Below are 16,032 nucleotides of genomic sequence, written 5' to 3' on the forward strand. Positions count from 1 at the left end.
AAGCATTTTTTAGTTGCAGTGTTCTGCAAAGACAAAACCTGCTGATACAGTTCATCCTGTTTTATAAATCTTTGACCCATTCATCAGACTCTGACCACTCTAAAGATAAGGAATTGTAGTTGTATTGGTCTTTCTGACCGAATTGCCTTCTGCAGGTTGAGAAATTGTATAATTATTAACTACGGTAATGGATATGTACTTGCAAGTTTCATCTGGTATCTTAATGAGCTTTAAACCCTCTGAGTACACCCAAATCGTATCTAGAATCATTGAAATTTATGAGTTTTTTTTTTATAACTTTTCAGTCTGTGTGTTTTTGCTCTGATAAATAATTTTGTTTTCCCTCACCACATCCCATTCCCCCCAACCCCCACCCCACTCACACTCCCTATAAATCAGAGCATTTAGTAGAAGCAGCTTTAGGTACAAACACTTTTTAAAAAATTACTGTTTTGAATTAACAGGACCATACTTCCTAGTTAATTTTTTTTTTTTTTTTTTGGTAATGAGTGTCCCACACTTACATGGGTATATATTTAGACAAATATATTTTTAAAAAGGCACACTGAAGTAATTATCATACACAAATAACCTGTGTTTTATAGAGCTTTTATTTTTTTCAGACATCTCTTATCCTGGGAGATCCTCTCTGAACTCTCAGGACTGCTTTGTGTCACCCCTGGAAGTCTCCCCATGTTCCGCTGTCTGGAGAGCACATAGAGCTCTGAATCTTAGGGAGCTGCTGCTGCACAGCCTCATGGCCTCAGAACCATAAACCACACCAAACTTGAATCCAAGGACTCTGTAATACAGTCAGGATAAAGAGTCATTTAGTCAGATTTTTTCCTTCAAGAAAGAGGCTAAATAGAACTTTTATGTTTTTAATTTTTTTATTGGGGAATATTGGGAACAGTGTGTTTCTCCAGGGCCCATCAGCTCCAAGTCATTGTCCTTCAATCTAGTTGTCGGGGCACAGCTCAACTCCAAGTCCAGTTGCTGTTTTCAATCTAGTTGCAGGGGGCGCAGCCCACCATCCTATGTGGGAAGTGAACCAGCAACCTTGTTGGTAAGAGTTTGCGCTCTAACCAACTGAGTCATCCAGCCGCTCCTCCAGAAGCTCAGCGGCAACTCATTGTCTTCATTCTAATTGTGGAAGGCACAGCTCACTGGCCCATGTGGGAATTGAACTGGCAATGCTGTTGTTAAGAGCTCACGCTCTAACCAACTGAGCCATCTGGCTGCCCCTAAATAGAACATTTTTAAAACTCTACTGTGATTGTGTCAAACATAATGTACTAGAAATATGTCTGGTGTTAGGGAGAGTCATTGGTTTACTATAGATCGGTAAAGCATAATTGGATATTTAGTAGTTAAATGAATGGGATTGGATGAAATTCTGTAGAGTTGTGTGGAATGAAAAGAAGAGATGGCCCAAGGAAGAAAAGATAGAGAAAAAAAATTGAAAAGGTAAAAGAACGAGTTAGGAAAGAGGTGTGTTCTAGAAACTCAGGAGAGTTTCACAATTGGAGTAGTAAAGTGCTGTATTTATTTGATAATTTGGACTTCGCTGTTGTCTTCATAGAGATGGGAAATAGAAATCAGATCGCAGGACATTTAGGAGAAAATGTTAGGTGAGGACACAGGTTCAGTGAATGTCATACACTCCCCTTAAACAATTTGGAGTTTACCTGTAGTGGCCTTGTCCCTTGGGTAAGGCAGCTTAGGCTGCTTTCTTGGATCCTGTATTGTGGGAGGAGAGGGATAACTCAGGGGCTGTACTGTACTTTTTTCTGAATATTATTTAAATTCAGTTCTAAAATTTTGTTACTAACCATAGCCCAAAGAGCCTATGAAAATTGCAGATAATGGGCAGTCCCACTTTGATTGAGTTGCCCCAGGGTTCTCCCTTCCAGGGACACCCCTGCATTTAAACCTGTGGTAGCTCAATATTACTATTTTGTCATTGTTATTTTCTCTCTCCCATTAGACTACTAAGCTCCTTGTTATTATATTGAATTCCCAGTATGTAGCATAATGCCTGGCACATGGTATTGAGTAAATATTTGTGACATGAATGATTGAATGAATAAACCAATAATTACCTGTCTTTTAAGCACAAAAGATTTCCAATTCAAAGGTCTCAGAGAATGAAAGAAACAGAATGTTTCAAAAAGAGGATTTGATAAACAGTTTCAAATGGCAGTCAGACAAAGATTGAGAACTAACCTTTGGATTTGACTGTTAAAGGTCCTTGGTTTCTATGGTAAAAAGTGTTATAGCCACATGATTAGAGTAAGAGCCGTATTTAATTGGGTTTAAGGATACATGGAAAGTGAGAACAAAAAAAACAACAGAATTTTGGTTTTGTTTTTGTTTTTAAAGATTAAATGCTAAAGAGAAGAAACCATTGGAGAGAAACCCAAAGATTTGAGACAAGGAAGTTCATTATCATAGTAAGTTTATGCATTTGATTTGAATATAGTAAGTATTCCCACCTACATGTCAGGATAATATATTTCTTGTTCTTCTACTTGTTTTTATTATTATTATTATTTTATTATTAGTTTCAGGTGTACAAAATAATGTAATAGACAATTATACCCCTCACAAAGTAATAACCCCTCTCCCCCAATCTACTACCCCTCTGATATCGTATATAGCTATTACAATTCCACTGACTCTATTTCTTATGCTATACTCCACATCCTGTTACTATATATATATTAAATTGTAGTTGACATTCATTATTCTTCAGCTTCAGCTTCAGGTGTACAGCGCAGTGGTCAGGCATCTGCACCGTCCATGAAGTGGTCTCCCTAATAAGACTTGTAAAGATTTTGTAGTGTATTTGATGGATACTTGTCTTCCATTTGGTTTTGATACCTTATCTTTTGAAATTGAAGGTTTTTGCTCTGCTGTTGGGGTCCTCTAGTGGCCAATCTAATAATGACATATAAATAGTAAGACGTTAATTAGATCTTATATACCATGCCTTATGCTGGTTATTGTTTCTGTAAGGATTAGATGAGGGTGGGGTATGTGGTTATAGCAGCTAGTGTTGCTTCATCCTCTTTGATTGTTATGGGTTAAAAGTTGACACTTAAACTTACTATGCCTTTGTTTCCTTGGTAATAATTCCTTATTATTAACTGAACATTGCAGTATATCTTTGTTTTAGCTGCTAATACATTAATAGCTGCAGTGTTAGATTTAGGCCCATTGTTATACAACTATTGGAACTTCATATTTAATTTGAAGATTTTGAAAGAAAAGCCTGAATTACCAAATAAATAAGATTTGATTATTATGAAAATAATGCACATTCATTATTCATCACAATCAAACTTTTAAAATACAGAAATTTTAAAAAATTATCCTCAATGTTGCTTCTCAATGTTTTTTTCCTAGGATTTAAAAAATACTATAAAATATTTCTGAACAATATAAGGAACACCTCTGTAAAAATATAAAACATATTCAGTACAGTGGAAGCCCTTTGTGTACCCTTTACCTATCATATCCCCATACCTCCCTCCCAAAGGTAACCACCATCCTGAATTTGGTATTTTATTCTCAGGCACATTTTAAAACTCAGTATTTTGATGTAATAAGTTATATATTCTTCAAATTGCTTCTTTCACTTAAAGTTATGTTTGACATGTAACTCTTGGTGACTTATTTGTGCTGCTATATGCGTAATCTTTCTCTGAATGTTCTGTGATTTATCCCCTCTCCTCTTCATAGACTTTTAGGTTCTAAATGTTTTGCTTACAGTCTCTCACGATCATTCTTGTACATGTTTTCTTATGTACATATGTGTAAGAGTTTTCCCGGGCAGAAGCTCAGACGTGGAATTATTTGGTTGTGTGGGTGTGTATCTCAGCCTTACCAACCTGGGTTTCAAAGTGCTATTCCTAGTTACTGTTCTACCAACAGTGTAAGAGTCCCCAATCTAGGGTGTTGTTAGACTGCTTAAATCTCGAACCAGTCCTGTGAATATGAAACAGTGTTTCTTAGAAACAACAACAGCAAAACACTTGTATTATGGGATATCTAAAACATGTACAAAAGTAGAGTGAGTAGTGTAGTGACCCGCTATGCATCCTGTCAGCCTGCCTCATGGTTATCAACACATGGCCCATCTTGTTTCATCTATACCCTCACTCCCTCTCCCCTCCCAGTGTTTTAAAGGAATCTGAGATGTCACACCATTTTATCTGCAAATACGCATTATGCATTTCTAACACATAACTCTTTCATACAGAGCCTCACTAACGTCGCACGAAAAGAATAACAATCTCTTAATGTTATAAAATATCAGTCAAAGTTTAAGTTTCTCTAACTGGCTTAAAATATTTTTACATTTGTGTCTTCAAATCAGGATCTAAATAAGGTCCATACATTGTAATTAGTCTCAATTGACAGATTCCCTCTACTCTCTCTTATATCTACCTTGAGATGTTAGCTGCCATTAATGATCATTGCCTAGAAAACCCACTAACTTATTAGGAGTGGCAAAATGGTGCTATTCTATCATTCCTTTTTTGTTTGTTTGTTAATTATCAGAATACCTCTATAAAGAGAGATTGCCTCTCATCAAATAGTTGGTCGTCTTGAGATCCTATTAGTAAAGAAAGAATAAATCTTCTTTCCTTTCATTCATCAACTTTTAAAGTAATTTTTTAGTCACCTGGTATCCTACAAAGGTGATCATTGAGTGAGTTTGTTTTAGTTATCCTAATGAACTCATGGGTTTAAATATATTTGATGTGTTCCAATCCCTATAGTAATCATTCCTATTGATACTCAGATTGCCCAACTTTGACCAGTGGGAGCCTCTTTAAGTTGGCTCCTGAGTTCTTTGACACAGCTCTACTGTGTTTCCCCGAAAATAAGACCTAGCCGGACAATCAGCTCTAATGGCGTGTTTTGGAGCAAAAATTAATATAAGACCCGGTCTTATTACTATGTTATATTATATAAGACCGGGTCTTATAGTAAAACAAGATGAGGTCTTATACTATATCATATCATATCATATTATATCATATCACATCACATCACACTGGGTCTTATATTAATTTTTGCTCCAAAACACGCATTAGCGCTGATTGTCCAGCTAAGTCTTATTTTCGGGGAAACATGGTATTAGTCTTTGATAGTTTTCTTGCTTTTTGGTCTGATGAGATATTTCAGGTTCATCTTGTGCATTTCCTACCCCAGACCCCAAATCAGCCGTTTCTCTGAGGAGTCCTGGTCACATAGCCCCCTCTGCCTAACACATATCAAAGTTCCAGTCTCTCAGAAGGACAGCAAGTATCCTTATAACAGTGTTTACATAGACAGTTTAGGCACAGCAGGCTATTGTTATTAAGGAATAGTGTGAACCCTCCTAAAATCTAAATTCACGATGCCAGCCCAGGGCCACCTTACAAGCAGGCCTTTTTAAGGACAGTGGTCTCAGACTTGCTCTTGTTAATTCTTTTCTGAACAGATGCCTATTTGACTTTTGTGGCAATAAGAAGTAGCAAGTTGGATAAGGAGTCAGGAGTTCAGAGGAGAGGTTGTGATGGAGACTTATGTGTAATAGTCATTAGCGTATGAAAGAGATTTAGAGATCTGAGACTGAATGTACTCACCTAGGGCGTGAGTAGAGGAGATCCAAGTCCTCCAGTCATAAGTCCTTAGTCATACCAGAGTCTTTTCTAACTGCTTTTGCAGATGCTCTTTCTTTTGTTTAAATGCTCTTAGCCACAGTCTGGCCTTCCATACTAGCATTCTTTCCCAGTAGATTATGGTCTCCTGTTCATAGTTTATATAATATCTATTATGTTATTTTGAAACTTTCACTCTTTCTCTCTCTTTATTTTTTTTTTTTAAACCAGGCTGACAGTTTTCTTAGGCCAAGAACCGTCTGTTTGTCCTTGTAGTACTGTTAAAATAGTTTTCTGGAAACTCTAGGAATAGATCTATTTAATACATACTTTTTGAAAGTCAGTTATTGTCAAGTAAATAGTGGTATGATTATTTTTCGCTCAGTAGTTATGATGCTTATATCAAGTGCCACAGTTAATGAAAAAAGTTTAAATTATAATGAGTTTCTTTTATCTGTATTTTACAAAATGACTATTCTCAATCTTTCTATTTGTGTGTTAGAGAAGATTAAAGAGTACAGAAGCAATGAATGATTACGCTAACAGATTGGAATGACGATAGATAATATGTGTATAGTCACTTGTACATTTTGAAGAGAGCCCCAGTTCTTTATTTTTCTCTCCCATCTGGTTTGAGCCTTCTGTTTTGGTCTTGGGAATTGAGTTAACATTTGAAGGAGGGACGTCCTGAAATAATCTATGTAGTAAAGAAAACAGGAAATTTAAAGATGACTATAATACAATTAAACAAATGTCTTTCCCCCCTTCTTTACTAACTTATTATTTAACTGGTGCAAGTTTATACAACACAAGAAATTAACATACTAAGAATTTATTTACTCATTTGCTGTTAGTATACTTATCTTCATTTTCCTTAAACAGAGTTTTTTTTATAGTTATCTAATTTAATTTATTAAAGAGTCTTTACATGAGGATTTTTTTGTAGATATTTTGATTTCTCTTTATGATTTCTTGTATATTTATGAATTTATAGTTAGAATATCAGTATGAATTACCCCTATTAATTGTGTTTTTGATTGTCTATATTTCCTTTTTTTATATTAAGTTAATATCAATATGTAAAAATCTACTGACAAAATACTCAGTTTAGATTTTTCATTTTTTTCAGAAACCATGAGTAGAGGATCTAAAGTCCACATTTTTTTGGGTGCTCCAATTGGTCCATTGAAAATGATGGTATCACAGGAATCAACTTCTTTAATGTCCACTGCTGACCCCTGGAAAAAAATTCAGCTCTTATGTAATCCACATTCTTTACATCTGAAGAATGAAAAATGCAAGCACAAAAATCTTGGAGATTATCAAGTCTTGGAAGCTTCTGGCTCTCCAGATCCTCTTAATGGTCATTTTTTAGCAAACTCCATGAATACATCTGTTCATGTGAAAGATGACTTTATACATTGCGTTTCTGAAACACAGACTATAAAATTCCAGAAGAGTCATCCCATAAGGATGAGTGATATGACTAACTCTGATGTGCAAATATGTGAACTTAAGGACAGAGTTCAATATTTAACTGAAGAAGAAAATTACCAAAAACTTTCCAGTGAAAATAAGAAAACCACAGATGAACAGCATAAAGATCAATCAAATGTATGTGGTCAAAACGTCCAAAAAAATTCCTTTCAGTTAGACCATAAGTGTGCAGCTATACTGGATTGGGTCTGTAGTACTGAACAGATTGATATAGGGCCAGGAGCTATGGAAACAAAGTTTGTAACAACAGAAGATCATGAAATACAAAACCAATATCTGGAGGTCTTCTCCTCTAACACAGCAGATAAGCCAAGGTCTGAAGGAGCAGTTAGGAAGGTCTCACACCTTAAGGTATCTACTGACACTGAATTTCTCAGTATAATGACCTCCAGCCAGGTTGCTTTTTTCTCTCAAAGGAAGTATAAAGGGGACATTTCAATGAATAAAGGGACCATAAACATGGAGATTGAACCAAAAGCAAGTCATGGGGAAATGAAAATACCTGAAGATAATTTGATTCAGCCGAATGATGATCTTGCAGAAGGATACGAAAGTGGACAAAACCAAGCACATTCCCTTGAACTTTTTAGTCCTGTCTGTCCTGAAACAAAAAGTAGCCATAGTCACATAAACTCTGATAAAGGTCTCGGAGAAAATATAGGATCTCAAGAACTTTTCAGTTTGGAAGATAAACTGCCACCAAATGAGATATGTATTGAGTCATGTAGCTCAGGGATACTGTGTTCCCAACTAAATACCTTCCACAAACATTCTAGCAAAAGAAATGGGACCCCTGAAGATAAATTGGGCCATCCTAAAGCTTTCTCTAAAGTGCTCCAAGTATCTAAGAAAATTAAGTTGATTTCTAATGCAGCAGATCCTGCTCTAGCAAGGAACCAGAGGAATGTGTTTGGATTTAAGGGTATTAAAAAAACATCATTGATAAAAAACTGTAATTCTGAAAGTCAGAAGTATAATTGTTTAGTCATGGTGTTATCTCTATGTCACATGAAAGAAATAACTATAAAATCTGGACCAAATTCTGGCTCTCAAGTGCCTTTAGCAACGATTGTGGTAATTGACCAATCAGAAATTAAAAAGAAGGTTTTTCTGTGGAGGACTGCCGCATTTTGGGCACTTACAGTGTTTCTTGGAGATATAATTTTACTCACAGGTAAGGTCATCATATATAGGGAATGTTTATTTTATAAGCTGTAGGCTTTTTCCCCCTCCCACTTGAGGACTCTTTTTTCCCATGGGCCTGTCTGGGCACCAGTATGGTCTGTCCCTTGCTGGCACCTATGTTGGCTGGCTCCTTATCATTGCCCAGTGTCCTGTGTACTATATTAGCATTTTATGATGAAAGGACAGTGTTTCTACTACTTCTTAATAATGCCGTGTATATTACATTCTTATTGAGGGAACAGATACAGAATTTCTTCTATTGCATTTTAAAATTATTGAAATTATGTTAATCATGTTTGGAAATATGGAAAGGAAAACTGATATCATACCAACCTCATATAACCACCAGTAGAGTTTTAGAGTGTTAACTTCCAGGAATCTTCCCTATGCTCCTTAAAATGTACATACATGCATACATACAAGCTGAAACTTATTGGGAATTTACTTTGTGTTAGACCCTGTTTTAGACTTTACATGTATCAACTCTTTACCCTGGAGTCCTGAATTCATACTCTTACTATATAGTGGTAATCATACAAAGGTTTTATCTTGCTTTTTCACCTGACATAAGAAATTTAACATTGTGTTACATTTCTTTATTGACTGAAAATCAATACATGGTATTAGAGCAGAGATACCATATTTTAAGGCTGAATCCCAGACCGGAAGGAAGTTGATTAAGCTTAATAACATATATAAAGAAAGAATATGATAGAGGAGAGGTGGAGGACAGCCTTAGAAGCTTAGAAATAGAAAACACCAAGGCAATCATTGGTAGTTTCTACCAAATGTTTTGCTGGAGGAATGAGAACCTTAGCCAATATACCTTCGTATTTGTGTAAGATTGTCAGGTGCAGTCTCTGATACAGAAGTAAGTAACTAACAGAATCACATCCCACTGGCAATATCATCTTATTTGCCGGCAAGTCAATTCACCTAATTCCTTATGTTCGGATTCAGTGCTCACTGAGCAGCCCTTTGATCATGACTTGGCTTCCCACGTGTAAAACTGCGTACAAGGTGAGAACAGGCTGCGAGTATTGTTACTTTGGTAATTAATGCCTTATTGTAAATTTTTAGAGAATGTGTTCTGTTTTTGTTGTTTGTCTCATTAACTGGTTTAATGTGAGCTTCCAGCTGCAGAGCTGAAATCTAGTTTTGGAATGCTGACAAACTCAGGTTCCCCACACTGTAAAGAGAGGGCTGGACCCTGGACAAGGTTATTTTACTAAGGCAATTACTGTCACTGGTGTGAGCCTCAAGGGAGTCCTTTCCCAGCAGATGGAAACTCCGCCTTGCCACCTCTGTATTTTTCCTGATGTCCATACAGTTGTCGATGGCTAGGTAACATTCTATTAAGTGACTTTATTACAGTTCACTTAACCATTTTCTTTTTATAGGATACTTAGAATATTTCTATGAGCACCTGTTTATAAATATATATGTTTTTTCTGTTTTGCCTTATTTCCTTACGAAAAAAGGTATCCACTTCAATTTCTGAATAAGTTTCTTTTGTTTGTGTGGAATAGATGGAAACTTTATGGAAAAAAGAGAAATCTACTTTTCCATTGTCCCTATTAAGTAGTGAAATTACATTTACATAGGCATTTATGGGTGAAATTCCATTGTAACTAATAGCATCCAATTGTACATTATTCTTTCTCTGTGTTGGATAGCTCATGCTACCTGGTGATTAACACCCCAAACTGAAAAATTCTATGTAACAAATGTATGCCAGGTCACGTTCCATTCAGTAACACAATGATGCTTTGCTATTACTCGTATACTTTAGTAATAGAATAAAAATATACTGTAAGCAAGGATTGTCTAAGGGAGATGACTGACTAGAGTTAACAGAGAAGAGAACCTGGAACTTAACTGAGAGAAACCACAGTGTTTAAAGAACAAACAGAAGAGGAGCTGGGGCCTATCAGTAGTGGGCAAGAGAACCAGGAGGCGAGGCTGGGCTATCCATTGCCCTGCACCCTATCGCTAATAATGAACACATCACTAATCGACATAGGTTTTACAATCTAGTTTTCAGAAGGCTCTCCTTGAAAATTCTTATCTGTTCTTTTCTGAAGAGCAGGCATTCTGAAAGTCAGATTGTGAAAAGCCTTGAATGCTGTGCTAGTTACTCTTTGCCAGGAGCCCACTGAGTGTTTTATAAGCAAGTCAACAGCACATCACATTAATGTGCCTGATAAATCCCTCATTAGCATTGTGGGACATGGATTGGAGGTGTGCAGAGGGACCTGCTAACAGAGAGGGGAGTACATGATGTCAACGGTAGCAGTGCCAGGGATGTGGGCGGAGTCAGGAGGTAAGGTTGGTGACAAAGGTGGGAAGGGAAAGGCAGAAGTTCAGGGGGATTTCGCATTTTAATTTACCTGGCTAGCAGCATAGTGCCAATAAATGAGATAGGTAATAGGAGAAGAAAAGCAGGTTTGAGCAATGCTGAGTTTGGGGAGCCAATAGAATATCCAGTCAAGAATGTCCATTAGGCAGTTCTGGACAAATGGGTTTGAAGCTGAGAAGAGGTGTGGGATATAAATTTGGAAATACTTGGAATTTATGCATCCTTGTTTTTCTTTCTTATTATCTCAAAATTATTTTGCTGCTGTTAGTATAGCTGTATACCTCTAACATTTTATACACTGATAATATCCTGCCTGGGATCAATCTCTCTGTCTCAGTTTTTGCTAAATTTAGGATTCTTTCTGCCTGTTGGGGTGTTTAATTCCAGTAAAGGATTCTTCTCTCTCGTAGATCGTACCGTGCTTTTCTTCCCCCATTTGAAAGTGTTCCTTACCTCTAAAGTCTTTCCCTTTTAATATCCACAGAAGATTACCATGCTATTTAGAGAAAAATAATCAAAGTTCTTTAAGAATGCCTTAATGATATTCATCTGTTTATAGCAGAAGGGACAAATGCGTGCCACATATTTTTACTGCTCTAGGCACTACTGCTTTGGAACCATTATTTTGCTTCTTGGCCCTGAATGATTTCCTTTCAGCAGAAATATACATTATAACACTGTCTTATGTAAATAAAAGCCACTAAACTGTTCTCTATGGAGCAGTGAGCTTCTACATTGATATTGTTTGAATATATAGAAGCAATTTAAAAATTTTTACCTACATACTCATACATATCTACCTTCAGATTTTGGATTTGCTATATTATCATTTTGTGCTGTTAGGCAGGTCGTTTAACATATTTGAATTTTAGTTGCCTGATATGTGGGAAGCATGCATTTTTCAGTGTGAAGGAATTTATGGCATGATCAGACTTTTGTTTTTCCCCTTCTAGATGTAACTATTCACGAAGATCATTGGGTTGGTGAGACAATACTGCAATCAACATTTACCAGTCAGTTATTAAATCTTGGGAGTTATTCATCTGTCCAGCCTGAAGAATGTAAGACACATTTTAAATGCAATAATTTCTTAGTATTTAAAGTATATACATATTAGAAAAAGCTAGAGTTAAAATGGTAATTTTATAGAATGTTTTCTAAACAAGTTTGCTGGAGAGTATTTAATTTTTTATTTTTATTTTATTTAGTAAGAATGAAAATAGCATTTACAAAAAGGAACTACACTGTAAATTATATGTATTTTAAGAAATATTGGGGTTCATGTTTCATTTTCTTATTTTTCTTAAAGAGTCACTGTAGTGGTGGTTCTTAACCTTTTGGGGAGTCATAGACTTCTTTAAGAAGCTATGGGCCATTTCTCCAGAAAAATCGACTTAAGTAGATAGACACAAAATTTTGCATATAATACCAAGTGGTTCCATGGACTTCCAAGTTCTTTTGTGGAATTTCTGAGCCTCTGATTAAGAATCCTTGAGGTAATTAAAAAAAAAAAGCATGGGTCTTATAGTCAGGCAGTTATAGTTTGAATCCTTGTTCTTCTATCTACCGCTGCTAGGAAAAACTACTTTCCTTCTATGACATCCAATTTTGCTTCTTTTTCAAATTTTATTAAATTTATTGGGGTGACTGATTAATAAAATTATATAGGTTTCAAACGTACCATTCCATAATACATCTGTATATTGCACTGTGTGTTCACCACCCAAAGTCAAATCTTCCATCACCATATATTTGATCCCCTTTACGCTTTTCTACCTCTTCACCCCCTTACCCTCTGGCGACCACCATACTGTTGTCTGTGTCTATGAGTTTTCATTTGTTTGTCTGTTTGTTTGTTTGTTGCTTTCAGTTTTATATCCCACATCTGAGTGAAATCGTGTGGTCCTTGACATTTTCTGTCTGACTTATTTCGCTTAGCATGATATTCTCAGGATCCATCCATGTTATTGCAAATGGCAGCCTTTCATCTTTTTTTATGGCCGAGTAATTTTCCGTTGTGTATATGTACCACATCTTCTTTATCTAGTCATCTATTGAAGGACATTTTGGTTGTTTCCATGCCTTGGCCACCGTGAATAATACTGCAGTGAACATAGAGGTGCTTATGTCATTACGGATAAATGTTTTCAGATTTTTTTGGTAACTACTCAGAAGAGGGATTGCTGCGTTGTATGGTAATTCTCTTCTTAATTTTTTGAAGAACCTCTACACTGCCTTCCATAGTGGTTGTATCAATTTACATTCCCACCAGACGTGTATGAGGGTTCCTTTTTTTCTACAACCTCTCCAACACTTGTTATTACTTGTCTTGTTGATGATAGCCATTCTAACAGATGTGAGGTTGTATCTCATTGTGGTTTTGATTTGCTTTCCCTTATAGCTAATGAGGTTGAGCATCTTTTCATATATCTGTTAGCCAATTGTATGTCTTGTTGGGAGAAGTGTCTGTTCAGTTTCTTTGTCCATTTTTTATTTGAATTGTTTGTTTTTTTGTTGTTGAGTCGTATGAGTGAGTTCTTTATATATTTTGGATATTAGCCCCTTATCGGAGGAGTTGTTTGCAAATATCTTCTCCCATTTGGTTGGTTGCCTCTTTGTTTTGTTGACGGTCTCATTGGCTGTGCAGAAGCTTTTTAGTTTGATATAGTCCCATTTGTTTATTTTTGCTTTTACTTCCCTTGCCTTTGAGGTCAAATTCATAAATTCCTCTCTAAGACCGAGGTCCATAAGTTTAGTACCTGTGTATTTTTAAGTGTATTTTATTGTTTCAGGTCTTGTATTTAGATCTTTGATCCATTTTGAGTTTATGGTGACAGATAGCAGTCTAGTTTCATTCTTTAGCACACGGCTTTCAAATTTTCCCAGCATCATTTATTGAAGATGCTTTCTTTTCTCCATTGTGTTTTTGGCTCCTTTGTTGAAAATTGTCTGCCTGTGTCCATACACCTGTAGGTTTATTTCTGGGTTCTCAGTTCTATTCCATTGCGGTGTGTGTCTATTTTTCTGCCAGTTCCATGCTGTTTTGATTATTGTCACTTTGTAATATAAATTGAAGTCAGGGAGTATGATACCTCTGCTATTGTTTTTTTTTCCTCAGAATTGCTTTGGTTATTCAGGGTCTTTTGTGATTCCATACAAATCTGTTGATTTTTTTGGGGGTGAGGGGGTTATAGTTCTTTATAAAACACCATTGGGATTTTGATGGGGATTGCATTAAATCTGTATTTTGCTTTGGATAATATGTTCATTTTAACTATGTGGATTCTTCCAATCTATAAACATGGAATATCTTTCCATTTCTTTGAGTCTTCTTCAATTTTGTTTAATAATCTCTATAGTTTTCAGTGTTTAATGTCTATAGTTTTCACATCCTTTGTTAAGTTTACTCCTAGGTATTTTATTCTTTTTGTTGCAATTGCAAAAGAATTGGTTTTTAAATTTCTTTTTCTGAAATTTCACCATTAGTATATAGGAATGTAATGAATATTTGTACATTGATTTTTGTATCCTGTATTTATTTATTGTTTCTAATAGTTTTTTGCTGTAGTCTTTAGGGTTTTCTATATAAAGAATCATGTCATCTGCAAAAAGTGACTTCATTCCCAATTTGAATGCTTTTTATTTCTTTCTCTCGCCTGATTGCTCTGGCTAGGACTTCCAATACTATGTTGAATAACAGTGGTGAGAGGGGACATCCTTGTTTTGTTCCTGATCATAGAGGAAAACCTTTCAGATTTTCACCATTAAGTATGATACTAGCTGAGGGTTTATTGTATATGGCCTTTATTATGTTGAAGTACTTTCCTTCAACCAAAGTTTAATTATTTAGCTGCTAAAGAACATTTGGGTTGTTTCCTATGTGGGCTGTTATGAATAAAGCAGCTATGAAATTTGTATACAGGTTTTTGTATGAACATAAATTTTTAGTTCTTTGGCATAAATATTTAAGAGTACAGTTGCTGGGTTGTAAGGTGAATATATGTTTAGTTTTATAAGAAACTTCCAAAGTATGTTCCACAATGGCTGTATTGTTTAAAATTCCTGTCAGCAATGTATCTTCAAGTTTCTCTACATCCTTGTCAGCATATAGTATTACCCTATCTTTTATTTTAGCTATTCTAATCAGTGTGGAGTGATATCTCATTGTAGTTTTAATTTGCATTTCTTTAATGGCACAAGATCTAATAGAACATAACTAAGGAGATAAACTTTGTAAATAACATAGTGAATAAGGTAGATCTTATGGATATAAATTAAACTCTACATCCTAATAATAGAAATATATTTTTAAACATTAGTCAAAGAACAACAAAGTAAACCAAAGAAATCATAAGGAATGAAATAATAAAGATAAAAGCAGAAATCAGTAAGAATGAGAATTGAAAAGCAATAAATATACTTAATAAATCAAAATCTTGTTTCTAAAAATAACAAAATAGATGAATAAAATTTGATGAATAAAAAAGGGAAAAAGCACACATATACAAAATAAATGACAAGGAGAAAATAATAATTGAAACAGAAGTTAAAAATCAAGAAGCTACTTTTCAGAATTCTATGCAAATAAATTTGAAAAATCTAGATGTATAATTTTCTAGGGAAATACAGATTGCCAAAATTGACCCCATTAGACATAGAAGCTTAAAGAGAGCGTTTCTAAAGAAGAAATAGAGAACATTATTCAGGAACTGTCATATAAAAAAGTGCCAGGCCCAGGTAGTTTCACAGGAGAATCATACCAAACCTTCAAAGACTGGATGGTTCCAGTGCTCTATGAATTATTCCAGAGTATCGAAGAAGGAAACTTCCTAATTTCTTTTCTAGAGCAAATATAACCCTGACACCTAAACCAAATAAAGACATTACAGATAAAAATATAGACCAATATTATACTTGATTATTGATGCAAAAAATCTAAACAAAATATTGGTAAATGAAATCTAACACCACATTAAGGAAATAATGACAAAAGGAAATTTATTCCAGAAATGGAAGACTTGTTCAATATTAGAAGATCCATGAATATTATGTACCATATTAATAAATCTAAGGGAAAATTATATCATTATCTCCAATAGATGTTGAGAAACCCTTTAACAAAGTCCAACACCCATTTATTATAAAAAGCACTCCTGGAAATAGGAATTGAGGGATACTTTCTGCTTCTATATCTTCAAATGCAGTGTCAGTACAGTGTTACAATACAATTGATACTCTATATAAAATAGGTATACTTAGTCCTAATGCCAGTATCTTTATATAATGGAGAAACATTAGAGGCATTTCCACTAAAATCAGGAACAAGATGAGGATGTC

At 35.2% G+C, this 16,032-nt stretch overlaps 1 protein-coding gene across 3 annotated transcripts in view; it reads left to right on the forward strand.

The window, feature by feature from the left end:
• SHLD2 (shieldin complex subunit 2) overlaps positions 1-16,032 on the forward strand; it is a 96,347-nt gene that overhangs the window by 54,908 nt on the left and 25,407 nt on the right. For 2 of the 3 annotated variants that reach the window (XR_013995022.1, XM_081075034.1), the window contains exons 2-4: positions 2,383-2,453; positions 6,784-8,325; positions 11,649-11,756. Coding sequence is in view for 2 of the 3 variants with exons in the window: in XM_081075034.1 (XP_080931160.1) it covers positions 6,789-8,325; positions 11,649-11,756 (1,645 nt within the window). In the remaining variant the exon portion in view is untranslated. The remainder of the gene's footprint in view (positions 1-2,382; positions 2,454-6,783; positions 8,326-11,648; positions 11,757-16,032) is intronic. The other variant, XM_081075035.1, reaches the window with a different exon arrangement.

This window comes from Rhinolophus hipposideros (genome assembly GCF_964194185.1).
Source record: "Rhinolophus hipposideros genome assembly, chromosome: 15".
NCBI classification, from domain to species: Eukaryota; Metazoa; Chordata; class Mammalia; order Chiroptera; family Rhinolophidae; genus Rhinolophus; species Rhinolophus hipposideros.